The sequence below is a fragment of the Anguilla rostrata genome, chromosome 5 (assembly GCF_018555375.3).
Source record: "Anguilla rostrata isolate EN2019 chromosome 5, ASM1855537v3, whole genome shotgun sequence".
Lineage (NCBI taxonomy): Eukaryota > Metazoa > Chordata > Actinopteri > Anguilliformes > Anguillidae > Anguilla > Anguilla rostrata.
Genome location: NC_057937.1, coordinates 56,861,344 through 56,887,488, shown reverse-complemented (window position 1 = coordinate 56,887,488; position 26,145 = coordinate 56,861,344). Strand labels below are relative to the sequence as shown.

The 26,145-nt window shown below is 45.4% G+C and overlaps 2 protein-coding genes across 4 annotated transcripts; both read left to right on the top strand.

Annotated features, from left to right (window-relative positions):
* The first annotated feature begins 268 nt into the window (after positions 1-268).
* On the top strand, positions 269-12,863 carry si:dkey-181f22.4 (receptor-interacting serine/threonine-protein kinase 2). 2 transcript variants are annotated; one of them, XM_064337310.1, is made up of 12 exons: positions 269-400; positions 1,069-1,259; positions 2,199-2,358; positions 3,812-3,961; positions 4,775-4,917; positions 5,059-5,108; positions 6,126-6,287; positions 8,432-8,517; positions 9,088-9,156; positions 10,136-10,307; positions 10,832-11,002; positions 12,176-12,863. In XM_064337310.1, exons 1-12 carry the CDS (start codon positions 398-400, stop codon positions 12,481-12,483), a joined length of 1,665 nt encoding a protein of 554 aa, XP_064193380.1. In that variant the 5' UTR covers positions 269-397; the 3' UTR covers positions 12,484-12,863. The 2 variants fall into 2 exon arrangements, with proteins under 2 accessions (XP_064193380.1, XP_064193379.1); XM_064337309.1 differs by lacking the exon at positions 269-400 and adding an exon at positions 482-922.
* Positions 12,864-14,237: 1,374 nt separating this feature from the next.
* zgc:162297 (uncharacterized protein LOC555865 homolog) lies at positions 14,238-18,406 on the top strand. 2 transcript variants are annotated; one of them, XM_064337312.1, is made up of 6 exons: positions 14,238-14,395; positions 14,488-14,570; positions 14,813-14,993; positions 15,944-16,094; positions 16,587-16,714; positions 17,708-18,406. In XM_064337312.1, the coding sequence occupies exons 1-6, from the start codon at positions 14,323-14,325 to the stop codon at positions 17,896-17,898; spliced, it is 807 nt and encodes a 268-aa protein (XP_064193382.1). In that variant the 5' UTR covers positions 14,238-14,322; the 3' UTR covers positions 17,899-18,406. The 2 variants fall into 2 exon arrangements, with proteins under 2 accessions (XP_064193382.1, XP_064193383.1); XM_064337313.1 differs by having other exon boundaries at positions 16,587-16,788; positions 17,708-17,837.
* The last annotated feature ends 7,739 nt before the right edge of the window (positions 18,407-26,145 follow it).

Genomic DNA, 26,145 nt, shown 5'->3' with positions numbered 1-26,145 from the left:
TTCCTTTATCATTAATTTCTGTATTTATTTCCGTATTTATTTATTTCTTGATTAATTTCTTTCTGTATATATTTATTCCCGTTGCATTTATATTTATTTTGAATTTGTGAAGTTCATAATTTGTTTGAAAACTTAAGTCGGTCGAATTTCTTAAGATCCGTGGGCGTTGGGAAAGGGGTTTTTAGGGGGTTTCTGAAGTTCAACAGCCAATGAGAGAGCATGTAAACAGATACGACATAGCACGTGGTCGTGGTGTATGTATCGTAGACTGAGAAATTTGTTTTAGATCATAGGTGTTTCAACCACGCATCAGAGGGAACACTTGGTTAGGTTAGCTGTAGTGACGGATTGTTAGGGGATAGTTGAGAAACCACGATAAAATAATGAATGTAACTACATGGTAGGTAATTTCTTATAAAGCCTATTAACTCGCATTTAATGTAGGCTAAGGTAATTCGATTACCCGATAAACCGGTTTGTTTAAGCCGAGTAAGTAGCATACAGTTGGTGGATTTGCTGTGGACTACAACCCTTTGAAATACCCAGTTGTCCCAAACTTCCGTGTGGTGTTTTTGCTTCTTCGTAGACTTTTTCTTCCTTTTTCAACAATTTCGATTCTTCGATTTGGTAGTTTTACAGAAACATAAGCGTTTCGACAAGGTTGGGCTGTGGCACTTAAGCTGACTCGATCCTTTACAGTGGGGACTTTCCAGTCACGAAAACTTAGTCAGTTCTGTTGATCGCGCTCCAGTGCTCCGTTGTTAGGGAATGAAGTAGCTTATGCAGCTTTCGGCGGTTTTCTCACTTCGTCTTCGCATTTCCGTTACGGTTGTACTGCATTTTGTATCGATGTAGGGATAATGGTGGAGTAGGACAGTTGACACGCATCTCATCGTGAGGATACACATGCAACATGCACAATGTAATTTAACGTACCGAACTTGACTAATTCCACCGTGATTGTTTGCTGAAGAGTATGTTGCAGATATCTACGGGACAGACGGAAAACGTACGCATTTGCTTATTTGTATCTCATGTCCTGCGAATATTTATTTTTTGCATCTGCAGACGCCTGTGTCGTGTTGTCAAGTGAATGTGATTATGGCGCAGCCTGGTTTGCTGCTCGACGTCGCGGAGCAGGACGTGCAGAACGTGGTGCTGGCCCAGACGAGCGCTGGCGCGTGCCTCCGCGGTTTCTACGGCCGAACCGACCGCCCCGTGTCGCTCAAACTTTTGCCCCTGCGTTCTGCTTCGGAGAGGTGAGTAGGCTACGACGGCGCCGCAGAGCATAATGCGCTTTAGCAGTATCTTGCAGCATAATCGCTCTCTTGTTTCAGGACACACTGTATTTATAAGTAAATATTAAAGACATTGAACACATTCTTGAAGTGAACAGGTCAAATCCACCTTGAACTAGAAACATTTTTGTTTGCTGTAGGCCTAAGTGGTACGGGACATAAATTAATCTCGCGTGTCTACTGTCCAGGGATATTGTTTATCTGTGATTACTTGTCACGTAGCTAAGAATATTTTCTGATGGAGGAAAAGATATGGAATCGTTTTGCCTGCCATTCTCAAAAGCCTTTGGTTGGAGTGAAGTGTTACTGCTGCTGATGTATGCCATATGCGCCATCTCCATACCGTTTCCTCAGTTTTGGAGGCCTCTAGTCTTTTAAATCAAAACCGAGATTACTTGAATTACGAGCAATGGCTTGTAATTGGTAACAAAAATGAACCACGTAACTTACAAACCACTTGCTGGTAGCTATGTTGGTATTTGTTCCCGTTCTTCAGCCTGAGAAAGCAAAGCCAGTCCTCCCGTAGGCAGTTTTTATTTTTTATTTTTTTATTTTTTTTATTTTTTAAATGTATCGCTCTTGTTTTGTTTTTTCGCAAAAAATGTGCCGTATCTTGCTGCTTCCTTGTTATACTTGTTTAAATATAACGTTTAAGCGGTTTTCTATATACTTTACTATAGGAAAGGTGCCATGTAAAAAAAAAAAAAAAAAGTATTATTATTAATTATTTGTTTCTGAGCTGCACTGTCTCTTGATTCCATTGCACATTTCCAATGCCACTCCCTTGTTTCCCCCACGGCAATCCAGGGGGTTTCTGAATTCTGATGTCTGGATGGGCCAGGTGATGCTCTTGTTTACCTGTTCCTTTTCACCCAAACCCCCCCCACCCCCCACCAACAGAGAGCAGTGGAGTGACCAGTATCTGCAGCACCTAGCCGCAGTCAGACGGGCCTGCTCAGATCGGGTCCTGGTTCCTCTGGGCTGGTACCGGGCCCGCTGCCTGGTCGGGCTGGTGTCCGACTGGATGCCTGGCAGCTCCCTCCACTCTCTGCTGTACGAGGTAGGCCCGCCTGGACTTTTTTTTTTAGTGATGATGATAGAAAAAAAAAAAAAATAATAATGCGTTTTATTAAAAACGGCGCTTATGTTTTTTTTACAGCAGGTTGGACAAAACAAAGCTGATCACGTAGTAGAGGCCGAAGACTAGGCCTGATACGGTATTAGATACTATCTAGTCTGTAGGTGATCAGAGTGCTAATTCAGTCAGGAAAATGGCTAGCATTGTTGGGCTGAATAGCCTTCTCTCGTTGTTACGTGATGTTATGATCACGCAGCAGCAAAACCACAGAAGGAATTGGGTTAATTTCACTTTTCTATCGCGGTTTGGTATTCACCTGACTTTGGACAAAGACTGGGGGATTGTTAATGTTGAAGTAGCCAGTCAAAGGCTGTGGAAACCCCCTTTTTATAGCTGGCGAACGCTACGTTTGTATCTACCTGTTGCCAGGCAACAGTCTACTCGTTTGCGCCAAAATTCTGAAAGGGAATGTTAATTACATGGGCCTCTTTTCCAGGATAACTGATCCTGGATCAGCCTCCCTTTTGTCCATGTGCTGATCTCATGCATTATAAACCCAAAGTGAAAACAGACCCCCCCCCCCCATGATCAGCACTCCTATGTTTCGCTATTCCAGCTCCCCCAAAAATTCACAGTACCCCAAAAAAGCTAACCAAGAAAAGGGCTGAGCTCTCTCTGAAACTGGGTGTGAGCAAAAAATACAGTTTCTTGCTGGACCCAACTGTAGACATGTAAATTTTAAAGGTTCAGTTTAAGGAACGGGGTGTCTCTGAGTGATTCATGTCCCAAAATAAACCGGTTCTACATCTTTTGTTTTTTAAAAATGATTATTTTTCAGGATGATTCAGTTCCGCCTACTCGTTTAATTTCGGGTTGAGGATGTGGTGGCGGTACGCACAGCAGGAAGTGTACTGTCATTGTTACCTTTCAGTGCCGGATTTTCGCTTCACGTTTATGGCACCCTTGTGTATTTGTGGCTTCATTCACACATTGAGAGCGGAGAGGATAACAGGTAGAGAAGTGATCACGGGCCAGAGAGTGCAACGGCAGATATTTAACCACCCCGCCCCCCTCCATTTTACGCTGCGGTTTGGATACAACGTGCCAGTTTGCCGCCCTTACCAGCTGTGCCACACGCCTCACCCTTAGGGTTACACACACATTACAGTTCCTCCCGTTCACCCAGAGTTCAAAAACCGATTCCAGGTTTCTGAAACAGAGAACAGCCGTTCAGAGCTCAGTCTTGAGAATCCCATTGGCTTATTTCTGTATGTGTCTTCAGACTTTATCCACTTGGCTGTCAGGTGGACACACAGGTGTGCATCGTCAGGCAATCAAGCCCTCAAATCAGCTCCAGCTGCTGGATTGCAACAGGTATGCATAAACTCCACAAAGCAAGGGAACGTAACTGTCGTATTCCCCCCGCTCCCCCCAGACACAGCTTTACCCAGAATTCCCTTTGGCTCTTCGCCTGCGGATCCTTCTGGATGTGGCGGAAGGGCTGTCCCACCTGCACGCCGTGCCGGTCTCTCACCAGAGCCTGAAGCCCACCAACGTGCTGCTGGACCAGCAGTGCCGGGCCAAGGTGAGCCGCGTAACCCGGAGTTACAAATCATACGCATTTTGCGCGTCCGTGTTTTTTCAACTGCCGGGCTGACAACAACGGACGAGAAGGAATACCTGCGCGCTGGAGGGAAGCTCCTACCGATAAGCGCTCTATCTGAGAACTTTTCTCATGAGCGAAGGGCCCAACCCGGTTTTATTCCGGTCCGTATGTGTCCCTTGAGTGAACCAGGACCAGTACAAATGACAAGTGGGTTGGCTGAGCTGTAACGACGATACATAAATTAGTCTCTGGATGATTACTTGGACGAGACGGTCAGGGACTGTAGAATGTTCATTTATGTTCAGCAACGGTTGCCGGAAAAGAAATAAAGCAAGGTGACATGGTCAGGTCCATGAAACAATTATACGGATAGTCAAAACGATAAAAGTAAATAGCTGGTTACAATTGTGGTGTGGGCTGTAATGCACCAGTGTAATGCAGCTGTGTAATACACCTGTGTAATGCAGCTGTGTAATGCAGCTGTGTAATGCACCAGTGTAATGCAGCTGTGTAATGCACCTGTGTAATGCAGCTGTGTAATGCAGCTGTGTAATGCAGCTGTGTAATGCAGCTGTGTAATGCACCTGTGTAATGCACCAGTGTAATGCACCTGTGTAATGCACCTGTGTAATGCAGCTGTGTGATGCACCTGTGTAATGCAGCTGTGTAATGCACCAGTGTAATGCAGCTGTGTAATGCACCAGTGTAATGCAGCTGTGTAATGCACCTGTGTAATGCAGCTGTGTAATGCACCTGTGTAATGCAGCTGTGTAATGCACCTGTGCTCCTTAGCTGTGTGACTTTGGCCAGAGGACTGGGCAGAGGATGGGGTCCACTCTCCACGAGGGGGGCACACACTGCTTCAGGGATCTGGTGTACCTGTCACCTGAGGTTCTCCGAGGAGGCGTGTCTTCTACAGAGGCAGATGTGTACAGGTAAGCGGGAGCGCAGTAATAACTCAGGGGAACGTTTTTTTTTGGGGGGGGGGGTACATGTGTATACACATGTAATGTGTATGATTTTTCGGGTGGAAATTAGCTTGGTAACTTGCGTGTGTTTCTCACTGTCCTGCGTAGCTTTGGAATGCTGCTTTGGGAGACCTTGCACAGAAGAGCTCCGTGCGAAAGTAAGACTCTGGAATGTTCTGCGTACCTTGCCGTCATATTTATGTGTGTGTGTGTGTGCGCGGGTGTGTGTGTGTGTGTGTGGGTGTGCGTGTGTTTGTGAGTGTGTGCGTGCGTGTGCGTTTTGCCTAAATGAGATGTAAAATATGTGATGAGATGTAAAATATGTAAAATATGCCACGGTGAATCCTAGGGTGTCAAACTGATGGTTGATTGCCATTGAAGGCAGCTATGTGGACGCGTAGCATTCTCCTGTGATAATACTGTAGGTGTCATTGAGTGTAATGGACATGTAGCATTCTCCTGTAATAGTACTGTACGTGTCATTGAGTGTAAACAAATCAAGGACAGACTGACAGCCCTGATGATGAACAGGCGACTAATAAAAAAATCCAGGAAGGCAAACTATAATAAGGTTACATATGTTAGCGAGAGACGGAATGGTGTCAGAGGTTTAGTTAAAGTTCAGCTTCCGTCCTTTTGGCCCAGACTGAGTAATCCTGAGCGTGATCCAGATGCAGGTCACCGAGCACAAACCCAAAGAGCTATTTGACCTCCCGGTTCCACACCCAGCCTGCGCTATGAGTCTGTCTTTCGCCGTAGCCTACAGCCTCATTGAAATACTGTGTGCTGGATAAGGACCGGATGCACTGTGCTGTTTGAAAAGATGAATGTAGAACGGTGTACCCACAGTGTTTGGCACAGTACTATGGCAAAATGCTAGCAAACGAAGGGGCTGTAGTTGTAATGGGTTCACTCGGGAGTGGTGTTATGTGGTAGTATTTCGTGTTTTTCACTTCCGGGCATTGGTTGAAAACTGCAAAAAAAGAGGAAAGAAAAAAAACAAGTGCAGAGGAGGGGCCTTTATTCTTTGTCTGGGGTCAGAAAAAAGTTGAAGATGAACTTCTGTCCGTGGGAGGGGTGGGAGGAGGGGGGGGGGCGTGTGGGTCGGGGAGCGGACACAGGAAGAGATGACACCGCAGGCGTTTCTGATTCCCGCCTGCCCCCCTCCCTCGCAGAAATCCGCCACGTCAGCGAGCTCCTGCTGTACGTGCAGAGAGGGGAGTGGCCTGGCGCGGGGGACTGCAGGCTGCCGCCGGAGGTGCCGCTCGGGCACGTGCTCACCCAGCTCATGACCCGCTGCTGGAGCGCAGATCCCCAGAGCCGCCCCTCTGCCGTCGGTAAGAAGCCCTGTTTACACTATTTAAACTGCTGTTAAACTCTTTAAACGACTTTTTAACTGAAAGCCCAGTTTAAACTATTTAAACTGCTGTTAAACTCTAAACGACTTTTTAACTGAAAGCCCTGTTTAAACTATTTAAACTGCTGTTAAACTCTTTAAACGAATTTTTAACTGAAAGCCCTGTTTAACTGCTATTTAAACTGCTGTTAAACTCTTTAAACAGCCTTTTAACTGAAAGCCCTGTTTAACTGCTATTTAAACTGCTGTTAAACTCTAAACGCCTTTTTAACTGAAAGCCCTGTTTAACTGCTATTTAAACGGCTGTTAAACTCTAAACGCCTTTTTAACTGAAAGCCCTGTTTAACTGCTATTTATACTGCTGTTAAACTCTAAACGACTTTTTAACTGAAAGCCCTGTTTAACTGCTATTTAAACGGCTGTTAAACTCTAAACGCCTTTTTAACTGAAAGCCCTGTTTAAACTATTTAAACTGCTGTTAAACTCTAAACGACTTTTTAACTGAAAGCCCTGTTTAAACTATTTAAACTGCTGTTAAACTCTAAACGACTTTTTAACTGAAAGCCCTGTTTAACTGCTATTTAAACTGCTGTTAAACTCTAAACGACTTTTTAACTGAAAGCCCTGTTTAACTGCTATTTAACTGAAAGCCCTGTTTAACTGCTATTTAACTGAAAGCCCTGTTTAACTGCTATTTAAACTGCTGTTAAACTCTAAACGACTTTTTAACTGAAAGCCCTGTTTAACTGCTATTTAACTGAAAGCCCTGTTTAACTGCTATTTAACTGAAAGCCCTGTTTAATTGTTATTTAACCGAAAGCCCTGTTTAACTGCTATTTAACTGAAAGCCCTGTTTAACTGCTATTTAACTCAAAGCCCTCTTTAACTGCTATTTAACTGAAAGCCCTGTTTAACTGCTATTTAACTCAATGCCCTATTTAACTGAAAGCCCCGTTTAATTGTTATTTAACTGAAAGCCCTGTTTAGCTGCTATTTAACTGACTGTTTAACTGTTTAACCAAAAGCCCTGCATACCTAAGCTGTCTGTTCATGAAAAAAGTTCTGCCCTCTGGTGGCCTCTGTGTGTAACGACCATTTCCTGGCCCCTGACCCCTAAACTCAGGGATACTCAAATTTGGCCCTGAAGGCCGTCAGTACTGCTGGTTTACTTTTCGGCCGCTCAGTTAATTGGTCGATTTGATGTCCCTGATTGGTCAGAGATTTCACTCACCTGGTGTCCCAGGTGTGATCAGTCCCTGGTTCGAGGGGAGGAATGAAAGCCAGCAGTGCCGTTGGCACCCAGGGCCAGATTTGAGTACCCCCTGCCCTAACCGCTCTCGGTGACTGGTCAATGCGCAGCCAAAGAGTTTAAATGTGTGTGTCCCTAAAATCTCACTTCCTGATATGAGATCGGGGGTCTCACAGAGGGGGAGAATTTTGGCTAGAACTGATTTTGGTATGCGGCCCTTTTCTGGAGTATCCCCTGTTCTTAATTAGCATTTCAGTGCACTCATGCACTTAGCCTCTCTGGGTTAAGACCGCCTGTTGAATTAATGTAATGCAATATATAAGAAGCCTTTAAAACTGTCAACTTCACCGCTGTAAGGGGTGGGTTGTGATCAGTGTTTCTGCATTAGCTACCCTCCGTTCTGCATTAGGACGGAGTGTAGCACAGTGGGTTAGGAACTGGGCTTGTAACCGAAAGGTCGCAGGTTCGATTCCCGGAGGTACCCTTGAGCAAGGTGCTTAACTGAAATTGCTTCAGTATATATCCAGCTGTATAAATGGATACAATGTAAAAGTTGTGTAAGTCGCTCTGGATAAGAGCGTCTGCTAAGTGCCTGTAATGTAATGTAATGTAAAGAAGTAAGTGTGGGGTAATTTTCCGACTTTGAGGATGCTTAGTCATTGCAAATAGTGTCAATGAAATCAGGAAGTTCTTGTAAGAGGTTACATAATGCTTAGTAAGGAAGTAACTTTGACACCATTCCACTGAAGATCACTACTGGTGGCTTTTGTATTTACTTTGATATGAAGGACTGATTACATGCTTTGAATTCCCTCCTCACCCCCCCCCCCCCCCCCCCCCCCAATCCTCCTCCTTCTCCTTCATTCCATCCCCAGACTGCATGCTGGAATTAAAGAAGGCGCTGGCGACCTTTGACCTGGAATCCCCAGCCCGGGCAGCGGCCCAGCTGAAAGAACGCAAGGTATCGGGAAAAAGTCCCGGAAGAGCATCCTGATCCTCCTCTGCACACAGGCCTACTCCCCTCCCATCAGCAACACGGAGCTCAAAGCTGTGGGAGTGAGCCTAGTTCACACGCCTCCTGGGCCAGACCACAAATGAGTCTGAAGAGTGGGTGTTAGAATTGTGCGGATGGTTTGGATAGCGTTGGATAGAATGATACCGCCCTGGGCGTGTCGTAGTGTCCTTGAGCAAGACACCTAACCCCTAACTGCTCTGGCGAATGAGAGGCATCAATTGTAAAGCGCTTTGGATAAAAGCGCTATATAAATGCAGTCCATTTACCATTTACCATTTACCAGTTAAATAGGCAGACCATATGTTATCTGTGATTCGCTGATTCGAGCCATTCGTCGCGTTCTGTTGTGCGTAGCACAAGTCTTCCAGTTGGTTCAGGCAAGGCAGCGACAGCTCAATGTAGCTCCAGCTGTTATGAGAGTTGATGAAACCTCACTCTCCTGTCATGTGATTTGGAGTTTAACTGACTAGCTAATGTGAGTGTGTGTGTGTGTGTCGCTTTCTGTCCTGTGTCCAGGAGAGGGCGCTACTGGGCTCTAAGGCTCAACAGGCAGGAGAGATGAAGATGGAGATCAACAATATGGAGGTACGGTGGGAACTACACCCTGCTGCAATATTTCTCTCAGATGAGGCTTGATATTAAAACTGGTGGCTTATTCTGAAGTTGAAGCCAGTTCTGGATGAAGCCTATGTATAAACGTTACATTAGATTACATTGTAGGCATTTATCAGATTCTCTTATTCAGAGAGACTTCCCCAACTTACTTAAACAATGAAATAATAGTGATACTTTCTGTCATGATTTGCTAGTGATATAACATGACTGCGTAGCAAAGTATAGACGCAGTAGCACAGTGGGTAAGGCTGGCTTGTAACCAAGTCGTAGTCGTTCTGGAGGCATGCGTGACCCTTGAGCAGGTACTAAAGAATGCTTATTTTCACTGTAAAATGGATACATGTAAAAAAAAATGCTAGTAAAGTTGAGTGTCTGGATAGAGCGCGCAATGCTGTATGTAATAAATAGCTGGCAAGTCTTGCCATGCAGAGTTTACTGACCAAGATGCCAGTAGAGAGCATAGTATCACTTCAGCAGGATTCAGACATTAGAGAGGAGGGGAGGAAGCTATGCAGTGAGACAAAACAGCCTTTTTTTACCGAGTGCTGAAAATACCATGACAAATTGGCTGAGTACGAACCGAAACCAAAACTATATGTTCGGTATATGCTCTTGTTTGAGTGTATGTATGTAGCAGGTTTGGTTTTCAAATAATTAAATATAACTTTTTTTGGGAAGATTTTTTTGTATTTTATTATTATTATTTTTTTTATTTAAGACATAATCGTACAGAAAGGGGAGGGCAGTCCAACTTGCACTAAAAGAGTACTCTCTTTTTTCAATATCAAACTGGCAATTTAAAACAGCTGAGCTCATCATTCCTTGGGTGCCAAAGCTCACTGTGTCATTAACTCGTCATCAGTTTCTTATATTTCATATCAGAGATGAGGGTTGCCGGGTGAAACGGGATGAATTAAATGTTCCTCTCATACGTCCGTCTCATCGACAGCTCTACGGTGGCTGTCAGGATGCAAAAAGCGCCGGAACGAAGACCCTGCCCATGGACATAGTCCAGGCGACCACGCCCGGCCCGCTGACTCTCAATCCCAAAAGCGTCCACCCAAATAACCTCTCCCCGCCCACCCAGGGGAAGAGCCCGCCCCTTGTCTCCAGCTGTACAGGTGAGCTGATGTCCAGGTCCACATTGGTCGGCGTGTAAATGACAAAACAAAGCACGATAATGATAATATTGATGCTCGATTACATTGTTGATATATTTACTTACACTAACACAGTGGAACCTTACAGGTATGAATCAGTCACGAACTGAGAGTTAATTCTGAAGTATTCTTAGCCAAAAGTGAAAATTGATTCATTTTCGCTTTCTGGGCAATATGGTTCAGTGGCCAATGGCTGTTTGGCAAACTGGTTTTGTGCTGGGCCTTATGTACCAAGTTTTTAACATTGAGTTAGGAGTGCTAAGACACGCCTATTTATCTAATTTGACGTGTGACAGCCAGTTTGGGTCAGAAGTGCCACTGCACTGGGTCGTGGTGGTGGGGGTGAAAATGGAGAGTGCCCTGTTTTTTTGTCCATGCTAAAGAGCTGCCTTTGCCAAGCGATGCGTGTGTCGCCGCCCTAGTGGCCAGACCCGTCCACGGTGCTCATCTGCGAGTCTCCCTCTCTCCCTCTCTCTCTGTGCCAGAGACGCTGTGCTGCCAGGATGCCAGGTTGCCCCGCCCGAGGAGTGCATCAGAGAGGCGGAGCCAGCGGCAGAGTCCCTCCCCTCCGTCATCTCTGCATTCCCCTGCTTCCGCTGGTACCCTAAACCCCCTGAAGCCCTCCCCCCCGGGACCCCCAGCCGCCGGCTGCCAGGGTAAGACCCCGCCTCCCTGCCGCGGGTTACCCTGTTTTAATGCTGGGGCGCGTCCCGTTACTCTTCACTACCTCCTCACCTCCTTTCCCTCTGCTCCCCCGCTACCACTCACCTCCCACCAGGAAGTGTGTGGAGGAAAGGAGGGGAGGAGTCGGGTTTGAAGCCGCTTCTCCATTATGGTTCTGTGCACTTCGCTCGTCTCCTCGAAAAATTGGGTCATCGGGAGGGAGAGAGGGTCAGTTTTCCCAGACGCGGAGGAGAGGAGGCGGTGGTGGAGGAGAGGAGGATACATTTTTCGAGTGCTGGAACACACCCCCTGCTCTGGCTTCTGTTGCTGTCCTGCATCTGTGAATGACTGGTTATGTCTGGGCTAGTACTGGTGGATCTGTACTGCCCTCTAGTGGCTGCGTCATTATTTCTGTGAATCTGGCTATACGCCATGGCTTTTCCACCTTGTATTTCCAATATGTGATAATAAGAAAGGCAAACCAGAAAATAACAGTGAAATTGTTCGAACAAAGGTGCAAACTGCAGGCAGGAAACTCAAAAACGATGCATGTTCCTCCTGATGTTTCTCCCTTGTGAGACACCTGCTTTTGTGGGCTCTGTTTAACTTAACTGGGTCTAGCAAATAAAGAACAAAGGAATTGTTGGGAAGGCAGGGGAAACACTAATGATCAAAGTTGTGTGTGACAAATAATATGAATACAGGCTGTACTGAGTTAATCCGATTACAGTACTGTGCTTCACCAGTGTCCCAACCAAGAGCAAAACGGCTTATAAACGTGTACACATTCTGTAACTAGGTTACCTCAGCTGTGGCAGTTGTACTTCAGGACTCGAAATGAAAGTACTTTGCTCAATCTGCTCAATCGTGTATCAGCAGCGTTTCCAATTAGGCATTTGGGCCCACTCACCTCAAGGCCCACAGCAGTGCAGCAGCCCTATAATGAGAACGTTGACCCTATTATGACATCACTGAGAATTTTTACCCTATTATGACATCACAGACTTTTAACCCCCCCCCCCCCCCACAGTGGGCCACAAGGCCCACAGCAGTGCAGCAGCCCGTAATGAGAACGTTGACCCTATTATGACATCACTGAGAATGTTTACCCTATTATGACATCACAGACTTTTAACCCCCCCTTCTTCTCCTTCCTGGTTCTTCAGGCGTTCCGATTGGCTGCCCGACGGGGCCGAGCTGCTGCCAGATCCTGCGGGAGATGCGCGAGGTCATCGTGTGGGGCATGACGGAGGGCCGGCTGAACTACCTGCTGGACGTGCTGCGGGCGCGGCAGGCGCTGAGCCGCGAGGCGTACGAGCTGATCACCGCGGCGATGACGCTGCCCGCCCGCACGCGCTCGCTCCTGGACACCTGCCTCTGCCTGGGCGAGGGCACCGCCGCGCTGGTGGCCTCCACCCTGGGCCTGGTCTCCATGGTGACCGCACGCCCCCACCCCTGCCACCTGTACAACTGAAGAGGGGGCGTGATGTCACACACCCCCCTCTGTTTAGGGACTGGATTGGTTGTTAATGAAGCTCCCCCCCCTCCAGTCTCTAGACCAGGGACAGGTTTCTGCGCTGACACGGGGGCACCGGTGTATGGCTTCTGAGCCACTGGCCTCTGTCATTTCCATTACTCTTTGTATTCTGTTTATTACTGAGGGATTTTCCATGGATGTCATTATAAATGGCCTTGTAGTTTTCATAAAACATACCATATCCCAGTATTATAATGATATTACCAATGACATTACAGTGTAACTGTAAAAAAAAAAGTTCTCAAATGGTTTTCATGGATTTCCCAAGGTGCAGTGTTGTATTGTTAACGTTATATTGCTTATCGCACTTGTACTTTTTTTTAAAAAATCACAGTCCTCAGGGAATTCCACTGCAGCCCAGGGAAAGCGTGGCAGTTTGACGTGACAGACACATCGCAGGCAGCTTTTTTCCCTGTAAGGCTGATTCATGCGTGGGGAAGTCATTGGTTGCTGACCAATGCATTGATCTTTGTCTTACGGAATCCTGGGAGACCACAGCACTGTGCGCGTGACATTCCACGGAATCTGTTTCTGCTGTGACATTCCACGGAATGTTTGTCTGTTCCTGGAAGTGGCCTGAGCCCTTGGGACAGTGATGAGTTCTAAAGCACTGGATTTTGTACATGACTGGCAGTAGCCATAAATGGTGAGGATGTCTCTTCAAGTCACTTTTGAGTTGGTATCTTGTATCAAGAACATGAGGAGGGATAATAAAATATAAATAAAAACTTTACGTGTATGTGTGGTACAGCATCTGCACTGGGTGAAAGAATACATATATACTTTGTATTTAAAAAAATATTTGGTACAGTGAGGGTTACATTTGAATATTTAATAAACACTATTAAAGTATTATTGTCGTGGTTCCTTTCATTTTTAATATTAGTTCTTATTTTAGGCCATTCTGTGTGTGCAGTTAAGGGGCTTGGGAGACAATGTCAGACTAACCCAGCCACAATGAGGCATTTGTAAAAGCAAAGAAAACTGCAAGCAAAATAATAATCTTGTGTCCCCCAAAAATGATCCTGAACTATAACAGTTCCAGCTATTCGAATCTCCTTGGTTCCAAACAATGGAGTGCAGTTAAAACGCAAGCATGCGCACACTCGCACCCACACACGCAGGCAAGCACGAACGAACGCGCGCGCGCCCGCGCACACAGAGGTTAACACCGAACTGAAAAGAAATAAAAGAACAGTATCTATGGCTGACAGAGTCTCTACAGAAGTCGCTACTCCCCAGCGAGAAGTGGTGGGGATAGAAGTGCCGAAAAAAGGCGACGAACAAAGAAATGCCCTGACCCCAGATCAGTAGAAGACGCTGCACTGTAGTTGTAAAGACACTGGATCCCATATCAGGGCGAAAAGGACCAAAAGCTAGTGTTTGATTTTGGACAACAGTATATAGCCTATTGCTATTTTACAGGTATGCATGACAAATTATTATTATCATTTTTTGTTTTGTTGGGCTAACGTTTTTATAGAATACATTCCTTACAATTCCCGAGTGTTAGGCTACCGCATAGGCCTAATCCAAAACCCATTTAAGTTACCGTCACTAAAAAAATGTTGGGTAATATTTTGTCTCGGAGTGTGGCCACAATGTGCATTTCTTAATGTATCGTGTTTCTATCACATTATTTATGATAACACAATATAGCAATGCACAATATTTTAAAAATAAATAAATCACCACCAGTGTTGCAGCAAACATGCACCTTGACCTGTCACGTGATGCACAAAACTAAAGATTTTCGAACTGGGGAACTGAAGAAAAATGAAGTTTTTAGATCTATTCGGGCGGTTAAAGTCTATAGTCATTGGCATGGTGCACGTTAAAGCCCTACCAGGTTTAAACTGTACATATTTATTCAAATATTTACGATAATAGTGTGCTTTGTTTGTTGATATAACGTTGGCTAACTGCTTTTTTACCTTATAGGCACGCCGTTGGGGAGATCAAAGATTTTGGAGATAATCGACAGCGCGCGCCGTGAAGCCGAGATATACAACGAAGCAGGAATTGTAAGAGAAACGAAATTATTACAATTTCTAATGTTTATTTATTATGTTATTTTATTGTGCTGTCGTGGCTTAACCAATATGTATGCATTTTTCTAGTGAACAGATTGCTTTTCCCGTGAGGATTCCCTAAACTATCTTCCACAATTTCTGCATGGGTGGGCCTGATTCGAAAGCGAGGGCTGTGTCGGTAACAGTGGTCGTAGCTTAATGCATCTAGCTAACACACAATGCATGTCTCGCAGGATGGACTGATAATTGAGAACATGCACGACCTTCCCTACACGCTAGCCCCGGGACCGGAGGTGTGCGCCTGCATGACGGCCGTGTGCTCGGCCGTGAGGCAGACCTGCCCGTCCCTCCCCCTCGGCGTTCAGATCCTTACTGCGGCGAACCGCCAGGCTCTGGCAGTAGCTCTGGCCTCAGGTAGGCCCCTGTTCCACCGGTCCGGCTAACACCGGCGTACCTGCGAAGTCCCTTTTGATGTCATGGTGATTTAAACTTCAGTGAGCGCGGGTCAACTGCAGTGATGTTCGTTTTGCACACGCCCTTGGCTTTTGCGTGATAGTTTGTGCGGACATCATCTTGCAAAAAGCATAATTGTGTTCTTCACATTAAATTATTACATATTTGCGCAAAACATGTATTGTTTTGATTAACACCATGGAAGCCAAGACCGGTATAGGCTATAATGATGTTTTTTTAAGGCTATTGTGATTTTATGAGAATAATGCAAAAGTAGAGTCGTGGAATTCAGTCAGATGTAAGGGAGTGATCTGATTGTGGGTCATTCTTGCTTAAATTTCCATGGGATGGAACAGTAAGAACAGTTTAAAGACTAGCAGATGAAGAAACTCCCTCTGCTCTTAATTCCCCAGGGCCCCTGGCTGTTTTCTGGCTTTTGGGCAGTTCCCATAAAATATCTGTTATCTACACACATGCTACACTCTGGATTTGTTAGCCAGTTGTTTGCATTTTTCTTGTTTTGCAAAAGTTTTCACTTCCATCCACTGTGCTGGTATTTTTTTGATTCACTGTCATGACTGGACATTAACATCCATCCATCCATCCATCCATCCAACATCCATTCATCCATCCATCCATCCATCCATCCATCCATTCATCCATCCATCCATCCATCCATCCATCCATCCATCCATCCATCCATCCATCCATCTCTTAGGCACAAATGAATGAAGCAACAATCACTTTTTTAATTAAGTGCATGTTAATCGCTCTTGCGTGAGTTGAAAGTGCCTTGTTCACGGGCTCCCAGCCCGATGAGGCTCCTGTGTCTGAGTTACTGTTGGGCGAGCGTTTTTGGGTGAGCAGCAGGCCTCTCTTTTCTCGTCCCTGTCCTCTCCTCGGGGGGGAAGGTCTCGATTTCGTCCGCGCCGAGGGTTTCGTGTTCTCGCACGTCGCCGACGAAGGCCTCCTGAACGCCTGCGCCGCCGAGCTGCTGCGCTACCGGAAGGAGATCGGAGCCGAGCGCGTCCAGATCTTCACCGACATCAAGAAGAAGCACAGGCGAGCTGCGCCGCCGTATCCCATGATGCCCTGGGGCGGTACGAGACGAACGCGTTAGAAAAGCGTTAGCTCAGCACTGCGCGGCAGTGATCTTGGTTATTATACATTAGTTTAGCAATCGGAACTGTCACCAGCTGTGACTGCGGGATTCTGGGTATTAACGTACAGGGGGTTTTTTATAATGGCGAGGTGATGAGGTGTGTAGTATAATGGGTAAGGACCTGGTCTTGCAACCTTAAGGTAGCAAGTTTGGTTCCCAGGTAGGACACTGCCGTTGTGCCCTTGAGCAAGGAGCTTAACCTGCATTGCTTCAGTATGTATCCAGCTGTGTAAATGGATGCAGTGTAGCCTAAACGCTGTGTAAGAAGTTGTGTGAGTCGCTCTGGATAAGAGCGTCTGCTAAACACCTGAAATGTAATGTAATGAGGTGGATGGGTTTAAAGCAGCCTGCTCTTTCTGTGACCTCCCCCACCCCCCTCCCCCCCCCCCCAGTTCCCACGCCCTGACGTCCGACGTGAGCGTGGTGGAGACGGCGAGGGCGGCAGAGTTCTTCCTCTCCGACGGAGTCATCCTCACGGGGACCGCCACGGGCATGGAGGCGGATCCCGGCGAGCTCAGAGGCGAGTTCTCTCTCTCTCTCTCTCTCTCTCTCTGCGTCACGCTGTCAATCAAGCTTTAGGCTCCTCCCCCACAAGTCAGTCAGCAGTGTGTACACGCATCTTGCTCATACAGTGCCCACTATAATGTTTGGGACAAAGACATTTTTTTTCTTCTTCTTGATTTGGCTCTGTACTCCACACAATTTTTTGATTTGCAATGAAACCTTTCACGTACGGTTAAAGTGCCGATTCTCAGCTGGTATGAAAGGGTGTTTTAACTTTCTGTGCATTTTGGTTTTACCATGTAGACTTCACAGCACTTTTTATACATAGCCCCCGGCCCCATTTCGGGGCACCATGATGTTTGGGACAAATGACTTAACAGCACTGTGAATCTGGGCTACGTTGCCTCCTACAGCTAGTGAGATTTGCCTACAGTATGCCTGAAACCACAGGCGTAGGTTTCATTTCAGCTTCAGGGGAAACGTGCTACTGAACCAGCTAGTTTCACTTAGTCAAACAAGCACAGTCCCGCAAGCACAGTCTAGTGATTCATTGATATGAAAATATTGCGGGTGACACGCCTTCCTGTTTCTTCCCAAACCTATGCGTCAGAGCGGTGAGAACTGAGCGGGACGTTTATGTTCTGAATCCGGCTGTTTGTTAACATTTTTGTTTTTGATGTCCAGCGCTCAGAATACTGAACACTGATGTATTAACAGTTAAAGCTTGTCACTTATCGAGGATAATACATAATTTTTTACTGACCAGGGTGTAACGCAGTACCGTGATCCAGTCTGGTGATATCTTGGCTGTCGGCAGGGGTACAGTCAGTCCAGGCCCTTGGAATTGTTCTGACGCAGGAGAAAAAGATGGGGGCACACGCTTGATGCACGCGTCTTTAGTCCCATTTTAGGGCGTCAGGCCGTACACCAGCACCAGCACAGATCCGCGAATTTGCTCGGAACACTGAGCGGACTGAACGCTCCGTCATGTGACCTTTGTGTATTGCAGAAGTGGCGCAGTCGGTAAAGATCCCCGTCCTCATTGGCTCCGGAGTAACCCACGGCAATCTGGAGCGCTACCTCGATGCAAGCGCGATGATCATTGGCTCCCATTTCAAGACGGGAGGGCACTGGGCGAATCCCGTGGATCCGGAGAGGGTGAAGAGGTTCATGGGAAAGATGCATGAACTGAGGTTCTAAAAAGCCTTGCAATCCAAATTTTCCAGAGGTTCTGTCTTTACACGGTACAAAGCATACATCAACCTGCAGCATGCGTGTTAGAATATGATGACAATATTGCTGCAAGTCATTTGAAGTGAAAACATAAGTGTGGTTTCAGTTAACATTGTAATTCTGAGAAAGGGTAATGATTGGGTAATTTATGTAACTACTCAACACTTACGTAATATTTACACTGATTCATTACAAAAACAAATCACGTTTACTTGTTTAAGCATGTTATATCGCCATTTTTAAAGAGTAAATAAGAGTACATGTATACTATAATATACACACGAGTGTAGTAAATTAGGTTTATTTGAATGACCTGCTTTGAAATACCAGTACTTGTGTAACAGTAGAGCTAGTGCTAGTAGTGATCTATGTAATGGTGAGGTGGATTTCACTTTTCAGTTTTTCCTCATTAAGAAGGACAGAAAATAATTATATAAGATGTGAATTAAAAAGGAAGGATCCGTGTGAAATCAAATCTTTGTTTTTGTTTTTTTCCAGTTATTTCAGTTCATAATTTCAGTTCGCTGAACGATGAATGATATTAGGATGTTTCTGTGTCCGTCAAGGGACGTGGAGACAGAACTTCTGGGTGTTAAGAATTCGCACCTGGGCATGTGGATAGTCTGTGCGATCCGTGGCGTCAGGTGCCAAGAACGGTAGTAAGGGAGGATGTACTCCATGTGAGACGTGAGATTTATCAAATTATGTATCCAAAAGAAGTGCGTCTGTAGAAAATCCTGCACCCTTCCTGCTATGGACAGGAGAGAAATGTGAGTTTTATGTGTGTATGTATGTTTATTTATTTATTTTTTTACCATAATCAGTACCGCTTTGGAAGCGTAGCTTTTGCACAGAAGGGAAGGGAGGTGTTCAGAATGTGCCCGGTGTTTGGCCGACCATCATAGATGGTTGTCCTGTTTAGCATAGCTGTGTGTTTGGGGTGAAGAGCTCCCTGTTTCCCCATGCGCGCCTGTCCCAGACACCAGAATGACGACCCTGTCCAAACAGGTAGGAGGTGGACCTCTGGTGTTATTTGCCGGTGTGTCAGAGCTGTGAAATGCTAGTGTTAGGATGCTAATCTGCAGGACTGATTCCGATGCTGATTTGCTGACGACCGTGATTGAAGCGTCCTGCCTCTTTAATTGCCGGGTGTTTGGATAATGACCTTGGCGCTGTGCATCCTGGGTATTGATGCAGTGTTAGTTAGTTCCCTCTGGGGATAATGTGCCCGAGAGCACAGAGCGGTTCTTCTGCCTTCACGTCCACTGCGGTGATGAAGTTCTGAAATGACTGTAATGAGCGCTGGGCTGGGGAAGTTATGGGAGAAATTAAGTCTGCCAGTAGTCACGGGCAGTTTTCTCTCTCTCTCTCGAGCTTGATAATCTGGTGTGAATTAATGCGAACAGGTGAATACTAAAGAGATGCTTTTGGGATTTTTTTCCCTCCCGAGGTATTTAATCATGAAATAATGTACCACACTGCCATCTAGTGGACATGGAGAGTTACTTTGTTTTGGACTTATTTTTTTATCCAGGCCCCAAAATGTACAGCAGCTTCCTGTGTTTCACTGCCTTTACAGCCAGTGTGGTGTCTGTGTGAAGTTGAAAGTTTTCTCTCTTATTTTTTACCTGTAGCAATTGACTTTAGGCTTAGGGTGTAGGTTAGGAATACAATATTGTAAATATACCAATTTGTCAGTCAGTGTTTTTTTGTCCTTTTGACTCCTCATTGCATGTGTCAGAGCATTCCATATATACACTTTATAGTATCTCTGCATTATTGTCCCGTTCACCATTTCTCTTACTGGCTATCGTATACCTCTCACTCTTCTCTCGATCTCTCATCTCCCCTCCTCTCTGTCTCTTCATCGCAATCTTTCTTTCCTTCTTGCTCCTTTCCCTTTCTTTCTGACGCTACATCACTGTTCTCCTCCTTTTGTGTTCTTTCTCTCCCAGTTTGCTTCTCCCCCCCCCCCCCCTTCTCCAGAGTAAAATAAGTGATACGAACCTCTGGCTGACCCTGCAAACTGTGGCATTGTTAATTGTGCGATGGCAGGGGAAAATGTGTTAATTATGAAATTACCCAGGATTATCAATTATTGCAGCCTTCACACTTAAAAAAGGAGATGGCTTTTAAAAAAAAAAATGAAAAAGCAATGTGCTTTCATCATTGGCTAATCAAATTGTTAATCAGAACCGATGTCTGCCCACCTACGCAGCATGTAATCATCTTAATGGGTTGAGGGGGTGGTTATGATTGTGATTTTCACCACCCCCTCCCTGGCTTGTTGCTCACTGTGCTCCTTGTCCTTGTGGCGATGTGGAGGCCTGTTGCCAAGCCGACAGTCCCAACTGCCAAAGAGCAGCCGGCTGGGAGCTGGCCCCGTACCCACACCTGCCTCTGGTGGATGAAGGTCACCTACACGACCACTCTGATCCGTGTGTGTGTTCCTGTGTACGTGTGTGCTTGTGTGCGTGTGGCTGCGTTCATGTCTGTCTGTGTGTGTGTGTGTCTGTGTCTGTGTGTGTGTGTGAGAGTGAGTGTGTGTGTGTGCGTGGGTGCGCGTGTGTGTTCCTGTGTACGTGTGTGCGTGTGGCTGCGTTCATGTCTGTCTGTGTGTGTGTGTGTCTGTGTCTGTGTGTGTGTGTGAGAGTGAGTGTGTGTGTGTGTGTGTGCACGCTCAACACTGCCTCCATTGTCTCCAGTCTATCCCTGCAGTGTACTACAGGCCCCACAGTGCACCTGGGTGAAATAAAAATTTAAAAAACCCCTCTGTCAGAGCGCTTTTAAAGTACTTGTGTATTTCTACCAGTGAGCTCACCTCTCTCCTATGTTACTCTGAAAAAAGGATTCTGTGAAGGGAGGAACATTGTTCAGGATTTGGCTTTAATCTTAGAGATGGAACGGGAATTTAGATTTTCTCTTAGTGACGGCCCCCCTGTTGATGAGAAGGACAGGGCTGTGCCTGTTTTTCGGAGAGGGTAGTCTTTTCTGGGGCTAGCAGGAACCAGAATACTCTCTGCCTGCACTCACAGTTATACATGCAAGCACACACACACAGATGAGTGTGTGTGTGTGTGTGTGTGTGTGTGTGTGTATGGCAGGGTGGGGGCGTGTGTGTGTGTGTGTGTGTGTGTGTGTGTGCGATAGGGTGGAGGGGCGGGGTGTGCAGTGACGGCTGTAGGGTTGAGGTGTTGCGTATCCGTAATTAAAGATGGTAGATTTTGGTCGTGCAGTTCCACAGATTGACCAGCAGAGGGAGTACATGTATAAAACATGGCGATTCTGGCAGAGTTCTGGACTTCGGCCCTCCAGCTAAATTGAAAGCCTTCGTTCTCCGTTTTCTCTGGTGAGCAACAACGGTGTAATATATGCACCATTTTGAATCCTTGTAATATCGAGGCTGATTATTTTTTTTAATTGAAAGCAGACTGGATGTTTTTTTTTTTTCCCCCAGTGGTCTAGCACCAGGAAATTACTTCCTTTACTTACTTAGTGAAATTAGACCTCATTGTCCACTATCTTTAAATCAAGTTTGTTTAATTCGCCATTATTTTACATGCCTGCTTCCTGCTACTTCCACTTGGAGCTATCGGGCACCCTGGGGATCCTTTTAAAAAGCAACTGTTTTATTTTCCTGCCACCCAAATTTAATTCCTTCCATTTCAAGCTGAGCACTGCCTGGCCCTGCTGTTAATGTTTCTATTTTTGCTTGCATTGTGTGTGTGTGTGTGTGTGTGTGTGTGTGTGTGTGTTGTGTTGTGTGTGTGTGTGGTGTGTGTGTGTGTGTGTGTGTGTGTGTGTGTGTGTTGCGTTTCCTTGTCTAGCCGGTCTTTAAGACATTAAGTTGTTAAGACATTTTTTCAGTTCTGATGCATAATGCACTCAATGCACCCTTTACAAACTTAAAACAGAATATACCTTAATACGCATTTTAACGTGTGTCCAACGCTGTGTGTCAAAAGCCCTGAAATTCTCCCCCTTTCTTACAAGACATTTAAATGATCATTGCTGGGTATCACTGCTAAATGTTTGTTTTCTCAATGTGCACATGCATAAATATATGTACATATGTGTATAGGTTGTATTGGTCCACAAAACTACAGGGCTGTTTTAACTGAAATGCCCCCACCCCCCCATACATCTCTGAGGTATAACAATCAGCCTGAAAGGCGGGCAAACACAGTCATTGTAATATTTTGCATTTCTTACCCCTTTAAGTTGTGAGATCACAAATCCGTGTTCAGAATGTTAACTGAACATTCTAATGCTGATGTCACAATCACTGCTGCCGATTGAAAGCAGTGGAGTTCTAGAACACTGACTTAGAATTTTGAAAAAAGAAAAAAGAAACATTTCCCTACCTTTCGAAAGGTTAAATTTGTTTTGCCCTGTTTGGGGGATAGACAGCCTCGACCCTTCACCTGGGGCAGAGGCTCTTTAACGAGGTGCTGTGGGGCGAAGCACACACCTTTGGGGGGGGAGGGGGGGGGGTGTACTGTGGAGCACCCAGTTGTACCCCGTTTCCACGGTAATACGAGGGAGCTGCCGGCCGTTGGTATGGCACTGCAGTGCAGCCGTGAACTCTTTCCTAGTGACAGGAGAGTGACACCGCATGAGCCTGAAAATGGGTGGAGCTACAATGAGCTGTCAATCAGTGGCTTGTTTGAAAAAATTTTCAGTCAAAGGCATTTTCCTTTGACTGGTTCAAAGCCCATGTTTTGGCTGGTAAAAAATCTCATTTCCCATCTCTCTAGTCTGTGGACAGCAATAGCCCCACCTGGTGGTGGGATACTGAAATAACAGCCTTGTGAACGAGCCTCACTCAGTGTTCAGACTCCCGGTCATGATGAATATGGGGAGGGGAGGGGAGGGGTGGGGGGGGGACTCTGTGTAAAGTAGCCCTCCCCAGGGCTTGTGTGACTATGCTGCATTTCAAGTCTGGCTTATGGCAGAAGTGTATTAGAGAGACTGTTATTCATTTTCCAGACTGTGCTACAGTACATTACATTACATTACATTACAGGCATTTAGCAGACGCTCTTATGCAGAGCGACTTACACAACTTTTACTTGGCACTTTCCATTGTATCCATTTATACAGCTGGATATATACTGAAGCAATGCAGGTTAAGTACCTTGCTCAAGGGTACAACGGCAGTGTCCTTAGCCGGGATTCGAACTTACAACCTTTCGGTTACAAGCGCAGTTCCTTACCCACTGCGCCACACTCCGTCCTACGGTACAGTGAAGTTCCTCTCTGCTCTGCACTCAAGCTGTTCCTGACCTGGTCCGCCCTCCTTAAAAACACATTAGCTGGGCTGCTCACTTCTCACAGGTGCTTCTGTGCGACAGGCTCGGATGCTGCTGTTATTTGTTGTTGTTGTTGATGATTTATTTTTTATTTTTTAACTTGTAAGCTTTCAAAGCATATTAGCCTCTTGGTAGCTACTGCAAAAAAATACAGTTTTACCTCAGACACACACAAAAATTGGGGTCAAAATGTTCCACTAAGTAAATCAACTGTAGTGCATAAAATGTCATCAGGAATATCACGGAAAGTAACACGCTGATTTAAAAAAATAATACAAGGATGACTTGCACATTGCACAGTAATAACATTTATTGACTATGCCTGAATTAGACTTATGCCTACATGTCTGCTGATGAGGAGGTGATCGTCTAGGTGTGTGTGTGTGTGTGTGGGTTTCCTTCCCATTTGTAATGTTATAAATACAGCACATTTGACCTAATTGCGTTCTAAGTGCGTTGCCCGTATTACCCACGAAACTCATACGTCCCGCTCTTTGCACCTCGTCTCCCTGGAGACCTGTCGCGTGCTGCTCTCCCAGGTGGAATCAGGTGTTGATTACACCTGGGTTTGTGTGTCTCCTCTCCCTCAGAGAAGGCCGCTGATTTGATCCTCCGGCGGTTGTGTTTGTTGTGTCTGCCGCCCCTTTGATCATTTTATTTTTTGTTTGTTTGTTCTTGGGACTCCTGCGCGTTTTGGGATGAATGACGGGCGCCTTTTGTCCAGTGTATTAATTTGGTTCTGTGCGTTGGCTGTCAGGACTGTGTTCTAATCCCCCCCCCCCACCTCTCTGAGTGGCGTGCAGAGGCTTTTTGGGGGAGTTTAAGCTTAATTGCTGCAGCCAGCGATCTGGCACCTTGGCAGCTGTTACCGCTGCTGTCGCAGTCTGGGTGCCTGCTCCCTTGTTATTTTTTTATTTATTTATTTATTTATTTTTTTGGGGGGGTCTTTGCAGGTTGTCTCTCTCAGCCTGTAGGGGGCGATACAGAGAGTGCTCTGATAAGAGGCTGCTGAAGAAGTACCTGAATTCTAAGAGATGAATCAGTCCGTCCCCTCCAACATGGGAACTCTCTCTCTCCCCCCCCATCTTTCCCCACTCTCTCTCTCTCTCCCTCCCTCTCCCCTAACAACTTACAACACCTGCCACCATTACCCACAAAAATGTCTAAATAAATACACAAAGCTGTACTTGCACGTACCAACCATGAAAAAACTGGGCTTTCTGACTCAGCCCGAACGCTTACTGTTTCCCTAACACTGAGCCAGATTGCAACCCTAAACCCTCTTACACATCTTAAAGCTGTGATTTTTTTCAATTGGCAACAGTCTTGTTTTAACCGTGACCCGTAACATGTTTTAACATATTCCTGATGCTAGACCCGATTCTAACCCAAAACTGTATTTCTAGGCCTCAGAATCATCTGATAAATGTGTGTTTTTTTCTGTAAAATTGGGAACAAAAGATGAAAAAGGAAATGTTTTAAGTTATTATAGAAAATGTATTTAATTGAAAAAAACACTATACTGTTACACCCTACTAATGAAAAATGTTTGCCAATCTAAGAGTAACCATTCTCATAACCTCTTCTGAAGCTCCTGGACACAATCTTAATCTTCTCAAGACTTTCCTAACCCTAACCCAGAATCATAATTTGAACCCTAAACCCTAATTAAAGCCCTTGGATTTCTCTGAAATGATTTTTGAATTTAAACCAATGAGAAACAAAGGAAATATCAACTCAATGACAAAAATACAAGGAATGTCTTTTTATTCATTTATTTTTAGAAAAAACAAGTTTTTCACAGAAATAAAGATGCAAATATATGTGACTATACTGTTACATCCCATTAGTAAAAAAAAAAAAAAAAATTACAATCCAAAATCAGGGTATCCCTTGTCCTCACCTTCTATCAAGCAGGGTTCCTGCAAATCCTTAAAAAGTCTTAAAAAGTCTTAAATAAGATTTTCAGAATTTAAGGTCATAATATGTCTTTAAAAGTATTTTTTTATTTTTTATTATGGTAGGTCTTACATTTTGAGGTGATGCCTAGTTGCGTGAGAAATATCTCCCCATGGGATTCACTCATTTAAATATGGTTTGGTCTTCGTCCGCGACTCAGTCCAGCTCTTTTTTTTCCTTTTTCTGGTAGTTTTTCGATCGGTTCTCCACGGGCCCCGCCACCTGCTTTCACCAAGGAAACAGGATTAAAGAAGTACACAAAACAGTACAGATGATGCTGCTCGGCTAAGGACAGTTGGCCGGGGGGGGGGGGGTTCAGAGGAGACACAAAGCCCTCTGTTATTTCTGATAGTTGCTGGGATCTGGATAATAATTTTTTGTAGTGTGGAGCGGCAATGGCCAGCATGCGACATGAAGGAGAGGATCGGAATTTAAATTTTGGTGACCGCTTAGCTGGAGTTTACAGGTTTAATGGACTGTTAAAGTGGATGACGGGTAGATATATATATGGTAATGTGTACGTGTCTTAATGTGGAGGATTAACCATAGCCGACTCTGGGTGCGAGAATGACCAGAACAGCCTTGTTGTTTTATGGAGTGTTGTCAAAATTAATAATTCCAAGAAAATTGGAACCCTAACAATAAACCTAGCTCCAACCGTAACCCTAACCTTAACCCTAACCCTAACCCTAGATGCAACTTTAACCCAAAACCCTAACCCTAGCGCTAACCCTTACCCTAGCTCCAACCCTAACCCAAACCCTAAACCTAGCTCTAACCCTAACCCTAACCCTAGCTCTAATCCTAACCCTAACCCTAGATGCAACTTTAACCCAAAACCCTAACCCTAGCGCTAACCCTTACCCTAGCTCCAACCCTAACCCAAACCCTAACCCTAGCTCTAACTGTAACCCTAACCCTAGCTCTAACCCTAACCCTAACC